General features: G+C 34.7%; 1 protein-coding gene across 1 annotated transcript in view; it reads right to left on the bottom strand.

The window, feature by feature from the left end:
- LOC134231244 (uncharacterized) overlaps nucleotides 1-19,514 on the bottom strand; it is a gene marked incomplete at its 3' end in the record, with an annotated part of 423,563 nt that overhangs the window by 199,862 nt on the left and 204,187 nt on the right. Inside the window, 1 exon segment of the mRNA XM_062713186.1 lies at nucleotides 4,255-4,368. Coding sequence (XP_062569170.1) covers nucleotides 4,255-4,368 — 114 coding nt within the window.

Below are 19,514 nucleotides of genomic sequence, written 5' to 3' on the forward strand. Positions count from 1 at the left end.
GAGGATGATTCAACATGAGTTTCAGCTTTCCTGGTCCATTGGTTCTTGAGAAGAAGATTTTTTAAGAGTGCCATTAATTTTCCACTAATTCATAATTTGAACAAAATTGAATGTACACTACCTGAGGATAATTCAACATGAATTTCATCATTCCTGTCCCAATGATTTTTTTGAAGTAGATTTTTAAAGATTTTTCCTATATATTCCCATCATGTAAAACTTTGTTAGGCCATTGTGGCCCCACCCTACCCCCGATGGTCATGATTGGAACAAATTTGAATGTACACTACCTGAGGATAATTCAACATGAGTTTCATCATTCCTGTCCCGATGGGTTCTTGAAAAGAAGATTTTTAAGGATTTTTCCTATATATTCCTATATAAAATTTTGATCAGCCATTGTGGCCCCACCCTACCTCCGATGGTCATGATTTGAACAAAATTGAATGTACACTACCTGAGGATAATTCAACATGAGTTTCATCATTCCTGTCCCGATGGGTTTTTCAAAAGAAGATTTTTAAAAATTTTCTATATATTCATATATTAAACTTTGATCGGTCATTGTAGCCCCACCCTACCTACCCCCGGGGATCATGATATGAACAAATTTGAATGTACACTACCTGTGGATGTTTCAACATGAGATTCATCTTTCCTGTCCCAATGATTCTTGACAAGACGATTTTTAAAGATTTTTCCTATATATTCCTATGTAAAATTCGATCGGCCATTGTGGCCCCACCCTACCCCCGGGGTCATGATTTCAACAAACTTGAATGTACACTACGTGAGGATGATTCAACATGAGTTTCAGCTTTCCTGGCCCATTGGTTCTTGAGAAGAAGATTTTTTAAGAGTGCCATTAATTTTCCACTAATTCATAATTATCTCCCCTTGAAAGAGGGCGTGGCCCTTCAATTGAACAAATTTGAATCCCCTTTACCCAATGATACTTTGTAGCAAGTTTGGTTGAAATTGGTCCAGTGGTTCTTGAGAAGAAGATGAAAATGTGAAAGGTTTACAACAACGACGACAACAACGACTACAATACAGACAACGGACAAATTTTGATCAGGAGAAGATTTTCAAAGAATTAATGTATTTTCACTATATAGTCAATAGAGCCCCGCCCAAACGCCAGAGCCCTGACCAAGGGGCCATGAAATTCACAATTTTTGAAGAGGCACTCTTAGTTATCATAACTATGTATTTGGTTAGTTTGTTTAATACTAAGGAGCAGAGGAGAAGATTTTCAAAGAAATAATGCACTTTTACTATATGATCTATATAGCCCCACCCTAACACCAGAACCCCTGATGAAGGGGCCATGAATTTTACAATTTTGGTAGAGGACTCAATGCTGATTAAAATCATGCCAACAGTTTGACTGCATGATGTCCAGGAGTAAAGAAGAAGAATTTAAAGATTAATTAAATTTAGTGGCTTTGGTCCCACGCTCAGGCCCCAGTGGAGGGGGGGGGGGGGGCAGGGACCATGAAATTCAAAAATTTTGTCCCCCTTCACCCATAAATGCTTTAAAACAAATTTGGTTGAAATTGGTTCTGTTGTTTCAGAGAAGAAGCTAAAATGTTCAAAAGATTACGACCGACGTACAATGGACGATAGCAATAGACTCAGGTGACTCAAAAAAGAGGCCTATGGGCCTTATAGATCACCTGAGTATTATGTAACAACTTTCCAGCGATTGAATTTGGATCGTGTTTTAAACCAAAAGCTATGAAATTCACAATTTGAAAGAGGCACCATTGCTTATCATAATCATATACTTACTTTGGTTACTTAATACAGGTATCCAGAGGTAGATCAGAGTAACAAAGAGAAAATGCATTTCCACTTTGTCACCAGTTGTGCACCCCATCCCACAGGAATCACTGACTCTGGGGCTACATATTTCAAAATTTTGGAAATTTTATCACAAAATTTGTTTCATCATAAATCGTTGATTAATACCAAAGAGCAGATTTCAAAGCATTAAATTAATTTATTTTCAGGCAAAGTACCCCCCCCCTCCCCCCGGTACCCTGACCCAGAGGCCCTGAAATTAACCATTTTGAAAGAGCCTTTCTTCATCATAAACATGCAATTAGATCATTGGCATCTTAACCAGGAGCAAAGGAAATGATTTTCAAAGAATTCATACATTTTCATAATATAATCAATAGAGCCCTGTCCTAATGCCAGAACCACTGACCCTACGGCCAAAAAATTCACAAATTGGGAAGAAGCACCCTTCCTCATCATAGTTATGTACATAGTTCATTGATTAAATACCCAGGAGCAGAGAAGAAGATTTTTAAAATAATAAGGCCAGCATTGTTTTAATTTTAGGTTTACGAACATCAGAACGAAAAAGTCCCTAAGAGGAGGGAAAAAAATTTTCGATAAATTATCGACTTTTGTACATTCATTTTTGCTTCTTTTATTTAAAGCTCTCCTAACAGGCTCCTTGCCACTGGACACATTATGGTTGCAAATAGGAAGGTAGAACCTTTGTTTCTTTCATTGTCTGCCAGTTGGGGCCAGTGATATTTATTTTGTGATGTTGGTAAAATACAGATTTAAAAAAAAATCCCTTTTTAACTCTTTCAATATATATTCATTGTTTTTAATATGTGGTAGATTAATGTGTAGAAATTGTTCTAAAATATACTTAGACCTAAAATAATAATTCATAAAACAGAGTATTGGGGAGTGGCCGAGTGATGTGAATTTTTTTTCAATTAAGTGTAAAATAATTTTTCTGGCTGCAACATTCAAAATGATACTACATGCCTAGCTGTATATATTTATATATACTTGTTTTTCTAATAGTCGAAATATTTTATTTCTTTAATCTATTGTTTTAAAATTATTTCTTTCTCAAATGGACTTACAGTGTATCTTCTCCAATATAGCCCTCTATTCATTAAATGTGATGCAAAAGTGACCCTTTTCTGAAGAATGATGCTTAGACTGTAAGCTATAACAGAGACCTAAACAATGTCGATGGCAATAGCTACCAGGAGCAGTTTTAAACCTGTGGCTGTGGCCACAGTGGGAGGAAATTAATTTGCAGACACTTTTGAATACAAATACATAATTATCTCACCAGCATGTCATTGGCATTTTCTTTTCCTCTGAACAGGTGAAACATTTTGAATGGCACTCCTATCAATAAATCTTACACTAAACCTAGCTATGGTGCTGCAATGGACTTTGCAGATCTGCCTTTATTTACCGCCATGTTCATCTTAAAACCGGAAGTAAGAGTTTGTAAATTTGAAATCTGATCCCGACTTAAATTTTACATCGCAAAGAAAAAAAATCTGTTTTTCTCAATTTTTTTGTTTTTTTTTCTGAAAATTCAAAAACTTGAGCAGCGGGTTTGAAAACCTAAAAATAAAAAAAATGCTGGCCTAGCTAATGTATTTTCACTATATAATCAATAGAGCCCCGCCCTAACACCAGAACCCCTGACCCAGGGGCCATGAAATTTACAATTTTGAAAGAAACATTCTTGCTCATGATAACTTTGTACTAAGTTAGTTTATTTAATACCCAAGAGCAGAAGAGAAGATTTTCAAAGAATTTATCCAATTTCACTATATAATTAATAGAGCACCACACTAACACCAGAACCCCTGACCCTGGGGCCATGAAATTCACAATTTTGGAAGAGGCAGCCTTATTCAACGTAACTATGTACTTGGTTAGTTTATTTTATGCCCAGAAACAGCGCAGATTTTCAAAGAAACAATGCATTTTCATTACATAATCTATTTAGCCCTGCCCTAGTACTAGAACCCATGACCCTGGTGCCATGGATTTCAAAATTTTGGTAGAGGACTCAATGCTGATTACAATCATGCCAACAGTTTGACTGCTTTATATCCAGGAGCAAAGATTTTAAAAATTGCATTAATTTTAGTGGTTTTGGCCCCATCCATCAGGTCCCAGGGGGGCAGGGATAATGAAAATCACATATTTTGCTCCCCTTTACCCATAGATGTTTTGTGCCAAATTTGGTTGAAATTGGTTGAGCGGTTGCAGAGAGGAAGCTGAAAATGTTCCAATGTTAATACAAGATGCACGGTGGATGATGCAAGAGGACGGACAAAAACAGACAGCAATAGGACGCCCGAGTTTACTCAGATGACCTAAAAAACAGATTGATAGAAAGACATCTTCGACACAAAAGTGATCAAAAATGATTGCTTGAGCTTTCACTTCAGGTAAGTAAAAAATACTTACTTGATGGACATGTGCAGTTAAAACCATTTCCAACTTGAACACAGGTTCCATTATTAAAACAGGGGTTGGACTGGCAAACATCAACAGCAGTCTCACATAATAAACCAATATACCCTGTTTAGAAAAAATGAGAATTTATCAGTAAAGAAACTCAAATTAATGAAACTTTAAAAAATAAGACGTCCTTTGACCTTACAGTCACCAACTTTAGTCTGTCAATCTGTCAACTGTATGAAGAGTGATCTAATTAGCAACTAATTTTAAAAGTTGCCATGGCACCTAACATTTTTGATTGGCACCTAAATTTTCTTTTCAAAAAGTCCCTCAATAGGAGACAATTTTAAGTTGACCTGAAGATCGTCAAAGAATAGAGGCGTACAAAGTGAGAACGATCCCTGTTCTGAGAAAAGGCATTTCTCAATTCTAAAAGTTCATAAAAGCTATATTTTTCAAAACTATATAGTTAATATAATCTTTTACACATTTAATTCTGTATTTCATTGTTTTGATATCTTATTAATAATTTATTTTTCACTCATGTTTTTAAGTTATGTGAAAACAAAAAAGAAAAAGCTTCACGTATGATTTGAACACTCTCCCTAGTGCAGGCCCAGTTTGGCGCAAGATCGACCGTGTTAACCACTATGCAATGAAGAATATGTGTTATAGATGTCTGTCAGTGTGATTTAAATAACTGATTTGTTGAAGCATGCATTTTTTCAGAAATGTTCGATTTTCATATAGAATGGGTTCAGATTCTATTTTTTTGACAAATGAAATAGATTTAACATTTATGTTCCCATCATTTAAACGTAATCAAAGAATGGAGACAGTTGTCCCATTCATGTTCAAAATTCAGTTTTTATGGCTCCAGTAAACCCATTTTCCCCAAAATATACTTAACTGTCAACTTTGAAAAAAAGATAGTCAAATGATATGCCGTTCAGTAAAATAAATAATAAAATGAATTAAAAATGACATTACTGAGAGCGAGGGATTTTCCACGCCTGTAACCCCTCTTTCTTTATAAGCTATAAACATTTTCAACAATGTTTTTGTTCATTAAGAGTAGAAAGAAGTTGAAAAGTTCACAATTGAATTTTTTTGAGTATTTTCTTTCTCACCTTGTTTGTTTATACAGTAAGCAAAAGTGGATAAAAAAGTTTGCTGCAGCACCTGAGTGCACACAGAGCTCCCAGATAAAACAAGTTTTAGCTTCAGAATGTGGACCATCATGAAGTAAATTGGTTGTGTGATATTGTCAATTGTTTGTTTCAAGGTGAGTCATATATGTTTCTCGAATAAATGGCAAGTAAATTCTTAATGCAGCAAAGAAAATTCACTTTTAATAACCTGGTAGCACTGCAAAATAGCAAATTAATCCAAATTTTTCTTATCGTATTGTTGTTGCAAGGTCCTAAAGATGCATATTTGACAGTCTTGAATTTTCATGTTTTTCCTTAAGACAGTTCCATTACATGTAATCTAATCTTAGTTGCTGATTTTACTTTGTTACACTGTGTTAAAATGGCAACCATTCAAGTTATTGATGGAATAATATTGCTTATACATTTTCATTGTTTTCTTGATTGAGTTTGAGCATGTGACACCTGCCATTATCGTGAATACTGAGCGTTTTTCAGCATATTTCAGCATTTTAAATGTATACAAAATGTACCCTTGCTTACTGCTTAGAGATATATTCTAAACAGTTTCTATACAGTATACGTGGCAACAAGGTGTCATGTTTTTCTGAGAATGGTTTGTTTGCTTTTCTGAATTTTTATTAAGACTCAGTAAAGATTAAAAGTAGCTCAACATCTTAAATTTTCAAAATTTTCCGGCTGTTACCCTGGTAATGAGACAGATAGCAATGAAAATACTAACAATGAGTGAAATTTCATCAAAATCGGTGATCATGCGTGGCAACGAAGTTTAAGTGGTTACAGAGAATGGATCTTAAACCATTTCTGAGCAACACTTCTGTTCCTTTAATCAGGAAATGGATATTTTTATAAACACTTTTAGCTCACCTGAGCCGAAGTTCATCTTCTTCTCAAGAACCACTGAACCAATTTCAACCAAACTTGCAACAAAGTATCCTTGGGTAAAGGGGATTCAAGTTTGTTCAAATGAAGGGCCACACCCTTTTCCAAGGGGAGATAATTATGAATTAGTGAAAAATTAATGGCATTCTTAAAAAATCTTCTCAAGAACCAATGGGCCAGGAAAGATGAAACTCATGTTGAATCATCTTCAGATAGTGTACATTCAAGTTTGTTCAAATCATGACCCCTGGGAGAAGAGTGGGGCCACAATGGCCGATCAAAGTTTTACATAGGAATATATAGGAAAAATCTTTAAAAATCTTCTTCTCAAGATCCAATGGGGCAGGAAAGATGAAACTTGATCATGCTAAATCATCCTCAGGTAGTGTACATTCAAGTTTGTTCAAATCATGACCCCCAGGGGTAGGATGGGGCCACAATGGCCGATCAAAGTTTTATATAGGAATACAAGATGCCCATGGGCCTTATAAGTCACCTGAGTATCATGCAATAAATTTCAAATGATTGAATTTGGTTCATGTTTTAAGCTAGATCCTATGGCATTCACAATTTTTTGAAAGAGGCCCCATTGCTAATCATAACTATACACTTAGCAATTTCTTAGTTTGGTTACTTAATACCCCTAGACAGGGTAGGGGAATAAAAACTGCATTTCAAGTAATCAGTAATATTCAGCAATAATCAGTAGTGTCCTTACCACACATGAACCCCTGACACTAAGTCCACACATTGCACAATTTTTGAAAAGGCACCCTAGCTTATCAAGAATGTTTGATTGATATCAAGGAGCAGATTTCAAACAATTAATCCATTTTCAGTATATAAGTATCCCCATCCCCTCCTATGGTACCCCTGACCCAGGGGCTTTGAAATTCACAATTCTAGAAGAAGGGCCCTTGCTCATCATAACTATATAGGTAGTTCATCTGCTTCTTACCCAGGACCAGAGAAAAAAAAATTCATAGATGTCATCTATTTTCACTATAAATTCATTATAGAGCCACACCCTAACACCAGAACTTCTAACCCTAGGGCCATAAAATTCACAATTTTGGTAGAGGCACTCTTGAGCGTCATAACTATGTACTTTGTTAGTTTATTTAATATCCAGGAGCAGAGAAGCAGATTTTCACAGATTTAATGTATTTTCACTACATAATTAATAAAAACCCAACCTAGACCTACCCCAACACCAGAACCCCTGACCCTGGGGCCATAAAATTCGCAATTTGGGAGAAGCACTCTTGCTCATCATAACTATGTACTTAGTGAGTTTATTAAATACCAAGAAGCAGAGGAGAAGGTTTTCAAAGAATTAATGCATTATCATTATATAATCAATAGAGGCCCACCCAAACACCAAAATCCCTGACTCTGGGGCCATCAAATTCATAATTTTGGAAGAGGCACGTTTGCTCATCATAACTATGTACTTAGTGAGTTTATTTAATACCCAGAAGCAGAGAAGAAGATTTTTATAGAATTAATGCATTTTCACTATATTATCAATAGAGCCTCACCCTAACACCAGATCCCCTGACCCTGGGGCCATTAAATTCACAAATTTGGTAGAGGCACTCTTGCTCATTATAACTTGTGCTTAGTTAGTTTACTTAATACCCAGAAGCAGAGCAGAAGATTTTCAAAGAATTAATGCATTATCATTATATAATCAATAGAGACCTACCCCAACACCGAAACCCCTGACTCTGGGGCCATAAAATTAGCAATTTTGGTAGAGGCACTCTTGCTCATCATAACTATGCACTTAGTGAGTTTATTTAATACCCAGAAGCAGAGTAGAAGATTTTCAAAGAATTAATGCATTTTCACTATATCATCAATAGAGCCTCGCCCTAACACCAGATCCCCTGACCCTGGGGCCATTAAATTCACAAATTTGGTAGAAGCACTCTTGCTCATCATAATTTTGTACTTAGTTAATTTATTTAATACCCAGAAGCAGAGAAGATTTTCAAAGAATTAATGCATTTTCACTATATAATCAATAGAGCCTCACCCTAATACTAGAACCCCTGGCCCTGGGGCCATGAATTTCACAATTTTGTTTAAGGACTCAATGTTCATTACATTAATGCCAACAGTTTGACTGCTTGATGTCCAGGAGTAAAGAAGAAGATTTTTAAAGATTTCATTAATTTTAGTGAACTTTGCCCCACCCCTAAGGGCCCAGGGGGGCGGGGACCATAAAATTCAAAATTTTTGTTCCCCTTTACCCATAGATGCTGTATACCAAATTTGGTTGAAATTGGTTTAGTGGTTTTAAAGAAGAAGCTGAAAATGTTCAAATGTTACTACACGACACACGACAGACGACAGACGGATGAAAACGGATAGTAATAGGTCACCTGAGTGACCTAGGTGGCATAAAAAACTTTAACAAGAGGCCCATGGGCGTTATACGTCACCTGAGTATCATGTAACAACTTTCAAACAATTGCATGAATTTGATTCGTGTTTCAAACCAGAGGCCATAAAATTAACAATTTTGAAAGAGGCACCATTGCTTTTCATCATATACATTTAGCATGCTTACTTTGGTTACTTAATACCAAGAGGTAGATCAGAGTAACAAAGAGAAAATTTTCACTTTATAAGTTGCGCACCTATCCCACAAGAACAACTGACCTTGGGGCCACATCTTTCAAAATTTTGGAAATTTTATAAATTTTATTCCATAATGTTGTTGATTAATACCAAAGTGCATACAGTGGACCTTCAGATATCCGGACGCCAGATATCCGGATGCTTCAGTATCCGGACGACTTTTCATTGGAACGGAATTTTGTAATTTTATTTTGTCTTGTTTAACTGGTTATTCAGATATCTGGACGCTTCAAATATCCGGATAAATTATCTAGGAACCAAAGCTTCTGGATAAATGAGGCTCCACTGTATTTCAACGCATTAAATCATTTTCAAACTATGTACACCCCCCAAGTACCTCTGTCCCAGGGGGCCTGGAAGTTAACCATTTTGGAAGAGGCAGCTTTTTTAGTCATAAATTTGTACTAAGATCAATGGCATAATACCCAGGAGCAAAGGAAAGGATTTTGAAAGAATTCATGCATTTTCACTAAATAAAAATTAGAGCCCCACCCTATCATAATAAGCCCTGACCCAGGGGCCAAGAAATTCACAAATCTCAAAAAGGCATCCTTCCTCCTCATAAAACTGTACATAGTTCATTGGTTAAATAACCAGGTGCAGAAAAGAAGATTTTTAAAGAATTTTTGCATTTTTACTATATAATCAATAGAGCCCCACCCTAACACCAGAACCCCGAACCCTGGGACCATGAAGTTTTCAATTTTGGAAGAGACAGCCTTATTCAACAAAACTATATACTTGGTCAGTTTATTTCAAACTCAGGAGCAGAGAAGTTTTCTAAAGAAATAATTCATTTTCACTATATAATCTATATAGCCCCGCCCTAGCACTAGAACCCCTGACCCTGGGGCCATGGAATTCACAATTTTGGAAGAGGCAATCATTTTCAACTTAGTTATGCATTTGGTTGGTTTATCTAATACCCATGAACAGAGAAGAAGAATTTCAAAGAATTTATGCATTTTCACTATATAATCAATATAGCCCCGCCCTAGCACTAGAATCCCTGACCCTGGGGCCATGAAGTTCAAAATTTTGAAAGCGGCAGTCATTTTCAACGTAGCTTATGCACTTGGTAAGTTTATTTAATGCCCAGGAGCAGAAAAGAAGAACTTCTAAGAAGTTATGCATTTTCACTATATAATCTATATAGCCCCACCCTAGCACTAGAACCCTGATCCTGGGGCCATGAAATTCATAATTTTTGAAGAGGCAGTCATTTTTAACGTTGTTATGCATTTAATACCCAGAAACAGAAAAGGAGAATTTCAAAGAAATAATACATTTTCACTATATAATCTATTTAGCCCCGCCATAGCACTAGAACCCCTGATCCTGGGGCCATGAATTTCACAATTTTGGTAGGACTCAATGCTCATTACAATCATACTAACAGTTTGACTGGTTGATGTCCAGGAGTAGAGAAGAAGATTTTTAAAGATTGCACTACTTTTAGTGGTTTTAGCCCAACCCCCCAGGCCCCTGGGGGGGTAGGGAAATGAAATTCATAATTTTTGTTCTTCCTCACCCATAGATGCTCTATGCCAAATTTGGTTGAAATTGGTTTAGTGGTTTCAGAGAAGAAGCTGAAAATGTTCAAATGTTAATGCAAGACGCAAGTCGCACGACGACGGACGAAAACGAATAGCAATAGGTCACTTGAGTTTACTCAGGTGACCTAAAAAAATTCTTCTCAAGAACCATTTGGCCAGGAAAGATAAAACGTATGTGGAAGTATTCTCAGGTAGTGTAGATTCAAGATTGTCTAAGTCAATACCCCAACGGGTAGGGCGGGGCAACAATTGCTGATCAAAGTTTTACATAGGAATGTATTGGAAAAATCTTTAAATATATTCTTCTGGTTCTTCTGGAGAATAGCAAAACCGTGATTAGTCATATTTAAATGAAAGCATCTTCAGGTAGTTTAGGATCAAGTTTATTTTAATAATGACCCGAGGGGGATGATTAAAATATATGAAATTTTTCTTTGCAAATGAGAATTGACAGCTTGAAATGTCATATTAAAAAAGTAAGTTATATCTGGTGGTGAATTTGTTGACCCCCCAGCCTCCTTAAAATTGAAGCACTGATTTGTTCTTTTTATAACGTACGCTTATATGGGACGTATTATCTATAGGCTTTGTGTCCATCTGTCTGTTAGCTTTTTTCGTGTCTGGTTCATAACTTTAATATTATTAGGCCTAGAGTTATCAAACTTTGTCAGCTGAAACATCTTTGGTAGAAGGTCATAAAAAGTAGGTTGCTCTGATCCATAATTAAGAAGTTATAGCCAAATATGGAAAAATCCTTTCTGGTCCATAACTAGACTAGAAGTCTCTGTCGAGACTGTAGCTCTTCTGGTTTGCACTTTAAACAAAGGAAGAGAAAAGTGGCAGTTGGGACTTGAAACTTCACTACAGCAATAAATAGAATAATGATCATGTGATTCTCAGTGTACACTACTTACACGCTACATTATACTATAATCAGATTAAAACTGTATTCGGAGTTGCATTTTTAAAGTATTTCACAGAAATTTCTATTTTTAGTAACCAAGGCAACATTATTCATTGAAAAAAAAACGATAAAATGAATTATGTATCTTATTGTAGTCTACTTGTGTGCCAAGTTTTATTGAAATCAGACCAAAACTTTAGGAGGAGTAACATTATAAAAGTATTTCATAGAAAGTTCTATTTTTAGTAACTACAACAACACAATTATTCGAAATCAAAAACTGATAAACAGAATTATGTATCTTAGTGTAGTCTACTTGTGTGCCAAGTCATATTGAAATCAGACGAAAATTGTAGGAGTAGTAGATTTTTAAATGTATTTCACAGAAATTTCTATTTTTAGTAACCACGGCAACACCGTTCATCGAAATCAAAAACAGATATACAGAATTATGTATCTTAGTGAATTCTACTTGTGTGCCAAGTTATATTGAAATCAGACCAAAACTGTAGGAGGAGTAGCATTTAAAAAAAATGTTTACAGACAGATAGGCAGCTAGACGGACAGACAGGCAGATGGAGGGACTATGGACACATTACTATCGCATAAACTCTTCTGGTCTCTGACCAGCAGAGCTAAAAACTATTAGACTTAGAGTCATCATTTTTGGCCAGTTTATGCATTTTAGGTAGAGGCTGTGTCAAGACCTATTTCAAGGTCACTGTGACCTTTAAGTGAATTTTTTAAACTAGAAGTCTCTGATGAGACTGTAGCTTCACTGGTCTGTACGTATAACAAAGGAAAAGTAGCACTTGGATTTGAAACTTTGCAACAGGCAGCAATAAATAGAATTAAGTATCTATGTGTAGTCTATTTGTGTGCCAACTTATATTGTAATCAGAAAAAAACTGTGGGAGGAGTAGCGTTTTCAAGGAATTTCAAAGATATTTCTATTTTTAGAAACCATGGCAACATCGTTCATCCAAATCATATACCAATACACAGAATTATGTATCTTAGTGTAATATACTTGTGTGCCAAGTTACACTGAAATGAGACCAAAACTGTAAGTGGAGTTAGCGTTTAAAAGAAATTTCAGAAATATTTCTATTTTTAGTAACTATGGCAACACCATTCATCAAAAAATAAAAAACCGATGCACTATATTATGTATCTTAGTGTAATCTACAGTACTTGTGTTCCAAGTTATATTGATTTCAAACGAAAAATGTAGGAGGATTAGCATTTTCAAGGAATTTCAGAGATATTTCTATTTTTAGAAACCATGGCTACATTGTTCATCGAAATCAAAAACCGATACACAGAATTATGTATCTTACTGTAGTAGTCTTCTTGTGTGCCAAGCTAAATTGAAATCAGACCAAAACTGTAGGAAGAGTAGCGTTTAAAAGGAATTTCACAGAATTTTCTATTTTTAGTAACCATTAAGTTATGTATCTTAGTGTAGTCTTTTTGTGTGCCAGGTTACACTGAAATCTACGACGGCGTATTAGTGCCATTTTAACAATGTAGATTTTTTTTTAAATCGTTTGTACGATTTAATAAATCATTTGTACGATTTAGTAAATCGTTTGTACGATTTAATAAATCGTTTGTACGATTTAGTAAATCGTTTGTACGATTTAGTAAATCGTTTGTACGATTTAATAAATCGTTTGTACAATTTAGTAAATCGTTTGTACAATTTAATAAATCGTTTGTACAATTTGTTTGTTAAATCGTTTGTACAATTTATTAAATCGTTTGTACGATTTAGTAAATCGTTTGTACGATTTAGTAAATCGTTTGTACGATTTAGTAAATCGTTTGTACGATTTAGTAAATCGTTTGTACGATTTAATAAATCGTTTGTACAATTTAGTAAATCGTTTGTACGATTTAATAAATCGTTTGAACAATTTAATAAATCGTTTGTACAATTTGTTTGTTAAATCGTTTGTACAATTTATTAAATCGTTTGTACGATTTATTAAATCGTTTGTACGATTTAGTAAATCGTTTGTACGATTTAATAAATCGTTTGTACAATTTAGTAAATCGTTTGTACAATTTAATAAATCGTTTGTACAATTTGTTTGTTAAATCGTTTGTACAATTTATTAAATCGTTTGTACGATTTAGTAAATCGTTTGTACGATTTAGTAAATCGTTTGTACGATTTAGTAAATCGTTTGTACGATTTAACAAATCGTTTGTACAATTTAGTAAATCGTCTGTACGATTTAATAAATCGTTTGTACAATTTAATAAATCGTTTGTACAATTTGTTTGTTAAATCGTTTGTACAATTTATTAAATCGTTTGTACGATTTATTAAATCGTTTGTACGATTTAGTAAATCGTTTGTACGATTTAATAAATCGTACAAACGATTTATTAAATCGTACAAACGATTTACTAAATCGTACAAATGATTTATTAAATCGTACAAACGATTTAAAAAAAAATTTCTACATTGTTAAAATGGCACTAATACGCCGTCGTAGAAATCAGACCAAAGCTGTAGGAGGAGTAGCATTTTAAAAGAATTTCACAAAAATTTCTATTTTTAGTAACCATGACAACACCGTTAATTGAAATCAAAAACGGATAAACTTATTTATGTAACTTAGTGTAGTCTACTTCACCCCTACTAATGTGTTCGGAACCTTTTATTTTTCGGTGTTCTGCAAATTATAAAACCCGATGAGTTCAGAGTAGCCCTGGCAGTGGCTCTGCCGAGAGTTAGCGAGACTACAGCGAGATAGGATAAATTATCCAAGGAAATGTGGCTAGGAAGTGACTAGCACGTGGAGACATAGTAAACAGAAAAGTTATGTCGCGTTTTAGTTTTCACCACCCTACAATATATCATTCTGAAGAAATGTATTTCAATCGATCTCGCTTGAATTCATTCATATCTAAATTATAAGTATTCTCTATGATACAATTTTCTGCTGTCATACATGAATTAAAATTTCTTTTTATACAAAATGAAATATTTTGCATGGGAACTGGGACTATATTTTGTAGCGTCAGATTAGCAAACGAGGCACCAATGTGACTTTAAAGGCCGGTATACATGGTAAGATTTGTATTATAAGATTTGTATCATATTACAAAATCTTACTGTGTATACACTCTTAATACAGTGTATCAGACGATTTTTCGAATCTTGTAAAACTGTATTAAGAATAGGGCAATGCTCTATTTCTTAATACAAGTCTTAAGTTACTTTTCACTTTCAACCAATCAAAGTAGTCCCATTGGGGGGTCATTCTATTTATATCATTACTAAAAAAAGCACAATGTAATAATAATGGCCAACTTTACAAGTAAGGACATCGAAAAACTCGTGGTTTTATGGGAAGGTGAAGAGGACTTGTGGAATATATCAAGCAGTGCATAGTACGATGATAGACACTGCTATCAAAACCTCATTTCATTTTTATTACTTTGACAGAGAGAGGAATATGGCTGGAAACACGTTGGACTACGTACATGTGTAGTTTATTTACAATCTTATCAGAAATGTATTATCGTTAGTACAAGAAAGTATTATAATACAAAAGTATTATAATACTTGTACTATACTACAAATCTCATCGAGTATACCGGCCTTAACTGACAAATCAGCTGAATGAGAATTGCATTATGGGTTACTACGAATACTACAGGAATTTTACGCTTGATGAATTCCTTTATTGTACTATCGGTGAATACAATTGTCGGGTGGATTCCCTGGCCAACACACGTGATCACGAGTATAGTTATGTATAAAATTTTTGGCCCATTTAAATGCATACGAGAAGCTGCTCGTTTTCCTCACCCTTGAGGTACTGGTGTTCTGAACTTGAACATATTTTTTTCTAGTTAACAACAAATTAAAAACGCCCGTGATATCGTTCATAGTTTCTAATGTTTGCATTTTGTTCATAAGAACATTTTTTTTTATTTTGCACTCCATTGACATGATCATAAATTGACCTGAACCACGTGTTCGAAGTAACATGTAAATATGTATTTGGCGTAAACGTCTTCAATCAACAATTGGTCAGTTGCTCGTGGTAATATCCTCTGTTCGCATTAATAGCAATAGCCATATAAGGCAAACAAAGGTCAATCAGTGTAGATGACCTTATACATTTTTCTACAGCTGTTCAACCAGCGTATCGGTCGCTAGTGAGCTGAAATTTTTGTAGTAAATTATGTTAAGATATATTAATAGTTAACTCCCTTTTTTAGCCACCCATTTCTGTTGAAAATCATGAAAGTCTTTCAGAAAGGTCTGGAAACACTTTTTCACAAGACACGTTTTCAAAAAAAAAAAAAAGACTATAGCAATTTCCTGTTTACTGCAAATTTCATTTATAAAACCGGTTCTACCCTGTAACCTTTGAATAGGTAAACCTGAACCACGTGCCTTGAATTTAAATCACAATAACATTAGTAGGGGTGTACCTGTGTGCCAAATTATATTGAAATCAGACCAAAACTGTAGGAGGAGTAGCGTTTCAAGGGAACTTCACAGAATTTTCTATATGTTGTAACTATGGCAAAACCAAAGCACTAAATTATGTATCTTAGTGTAGCCTACTTGTATACCAAGTTATGTTAAAATCAGACCAAAACTGTAAGAGGAGTAACGTTTTAAAGGAATTTCACAGAAATTTCTATTTTTAGTAACCATGGCAACACCGTTCATCGAAATCAAAAACAGATACACTAATTTATGTATCTTAGTGTAGTCTACTTGTGTGCCGTGTTATATTGAAATAAAACGAAAACTGTTTGAGGAGTAGCGTTTTAAAGGAAATTCACAAAAATTTCTATTTTTAGTAACCATGGCAACACCATTCATCAAAATTCAAAACTGATGCACTAACTTATGTATCTAAGTGTAGTCTACTTGTGTGCCAAGTTATGTTAAAATCAGACCAAAACTGAAGGAGAAGTAGCATTTTTGAAGGAATTTCAGAGAAATTTCGATTTTTAGTAACCATGGAAACACTGTTTATCCAAATTCAAAATCAATGCACTAATTTATGTATCTTAGTATAGTCTACTTGTGTGCTAAGTTATATTGAAATCAGACCAAAACTGTAGGAGGAGTAGCATTTTGAACAAGAGGCCCATGGGCCACATCGCTAACCTGAGCACTGTGGCTAGGAAAAAAAAGCATAAATCAGTTTATCATTGATTAGTTGAAACCCAATAGTGGTTCCAAAAAATCGTTAAAAGGGAGAGGGTATGATTTGAACAAACTTGAATCTACACTAACTACAGATGCTTGCATATTTCTTTGACTACCTGTAACTTTATTGCCCTTTACATTTGAACCAACATGTGGCCCCGCCCTACCCCCAGGGGACATGACTTAAACAAAATTGTATCTACACTACACCTGAGAATGCTTCCATAAAAATACGACTAATCATGGCTTTGCTATTTTTGAAAAGAAGATTTTTAGAGATTTTTTCTTCATGTTTCTATGTAAAACTTGGATTCCATGTTATTGCTCCGCCCTACCCCGAGGGGTCATGATTTGAACAAACTTGAATGTCCACTACCTGAGGATGCTTCCATAAAAATATGTCTATTCATGCCTATGCTATTCCAGAGAAGAAGATTTTAAAATAATTTTCCTATATATTTCTTTGTGAAACTTTGATCGGCCATGTGGCCCCGTCCTACCCTCAGGGGTCATGATTTGAACCTGAAGATGCTTCCATATAAATATGATCATTCATGCCTTTGCTTATTCTTGAGAAGAAGATTTTTAAAGAATTTTTCTAATTATTTCTATGTAAAACTTTGATCGGCCATTGTGGCTCCGCCCTACCCCCGGGGATCATTATTTGAATAAATTTGAATTTACACTACCTGAGGATGCTTCCCTATAAGTTTCAACTTTCCTGGCACAGTGATTCTTGAGAAGAAGATTTTTACATATATTTCTGTGTGAAACTTTGATCGGCCATTGTGGCCCCGCCCTACCCCCGGGGGTCATGATTTGAACAAACTTGAATCTACACTACCTGAAGATGCTTTCCTATAAGTTTCATCTCTCCTGGCAAAGTGGTTCTTGAGAAGAAGAATTTTAAAGAATTTTCCTATTTACTTCTATGTAAAACTTTGATCAGCCATTGTGGCCCCGCCCTACCCCTAGGGGTCATGATTTGAATAAATTTGAATCTACACTACCTGAGGATGTCTCCCTATAAGTTTCATCTTTCCTGGCACATTGGTTCTTGAGAAGAAAATTTTTAAAACATACCATCAAATTTACACTATTTCTGAATTATCTCCCCTTGAATAAGGGCGTGGTCCTTCATTTGAACAAATTTGAATCCCCTTCACCTGGGATACTTTGTGCCAAGTTTGGTTGAAATTGGCCAAGAAGAGAAGTCGAAAATGTGAAAAGTTAACAACTACAATTACGACAACGACAACAACGACGACAACAGACAACTGACAAATTTTGATCAGAAAAGCTCACTTGAGCCTTTGGCTCAGATGAGCTAAAACTTGTTTACAGACAGACGGACAGACAGACAGCTAGACAGACAGCTAGACGGACACCTTACTATCGCAAAAGCTCTTCTGGTCTCTGACCAGTAGAGCTAAAAAACACACATTTAATTACTGTAGACGTAGTTATTTCCACGGGGTCATAATTCCGCAGAAACACAATATCAGTTTTATCCGCGGGTAAAAAATTACGCGGATTCTTGAATGCCAAAAATGTATATTGTACCCTAAGCCTTCACTAAATATATGAGAAAATAGTATTATTTCGCTAAAATTTGTCTGCGGTTATGAATTTATATTTTTTTTTTTCAAAGAACAAAAACAGTTAAATGACTCGGAACAACATACATGTACGTATGCAGTACGTTCCCGCCAGCTCACTAATTACGAATTATCATGAAATAATTCTTGAAGTTTACATACATCAACTTCAAATAAGCTTCTTTTTTTAAAAAAATGAATGAAGTCCTTAAACACATTCTGTTTACGTACATCTACGATTATGAACACTGAGGTCAAGTCATGCGAGGTAATTGATCAACGCATACCGGTGTCCGTTCAAACAGAAGCTTGGGAAAATCGATTTTCTTTTTAAAAAAAAATATTTTTACATGGCCTGAACTTATGCTATCACGTGTAAATGTATAAATTTTCAGAGATTAAATGTAAATGATTTTGATGACCTGATTCTTTTTAATACGGGTGTCGTAAGTTTTTAAAAATTGAATATCTAAAGCAAATAAATATTTTAAACTTTATTTCGAGCTAATTTCCGTGTTAACATGTCATTTAATTACGATTCAATTAATTATAGCCGTGTAAACACATAGGGATCTGAAAAACTGCACTAAAAATACGGGTCTTGGTGTTTCTTTAATTGGATGATTGACACATATCCGTTTGAGGACAATTACATGTAGCACGTCGCTGCATTTCATTTCCGGAAATATGCATAGCATTTCCGACAATTTTTTATTTCATTTCCGACATTTTTTGTTTTCATTTCCGACATAATATTTCTTTCATTTCCGGAATTTACCTGTGCGGCAATTCAATGTTTTCTTAAAGTATTTATACCAAAATATTGATACAAAATGATAATAATAATAATAATAAAAAACAGCTTTACATTTATGCATATATGTAGAACTAAGTCTAGGTAAAGGAGTTCAATGAGCATAAAACTTTTTCAACACATTTAATGTGCACCAAATAAAATGTCAGTGACAGCAGCATACTCATGTCCAAGTCTTTGATAGATTTACAAAACTGGATTTCAATGATTTATTTCTGATTTATTCCTTAAAAATTTTCATAAGTTAAGTTATCAAATCTGTTACTATAGGTACTATATATGTATTTGAAAAATGTCGGAAATGAAAACAAAAAAAATGTCGGAAATGAAAACTAAAAAATGTCGGAAATGAAAAGTTGATAATTACCAAAAATTCCGGAAATGAAATGCAGCCTCAACGTGCCGTTATCTCCAACAAGGCGCAGAAGCGAGAAAAATTATTTTTCAAAAAATAAAAGTCACGTGGTCAGCTCAGCGAGTCATTCAGTTGTATTGTG

The sequence above is a fragment of the Saccostrea cucullata genome, unplaced genomic scaffold, assembly GCF_032062105.1.
Source record: "Saccostrea cucullata isolate Sc308-1 unplaced genomic scaffold, CSIRO_AGI_Scuc_v1 ctg238, whole genome shotgun sequence".
NCBI classification, from domain to species: domain Eukaryota; kingdom Metazoa; phylum Mollusca; class Bivalvia; order Ostreida; family Ostreidae; genus Saccostrea; species Saccostrea cuccullata.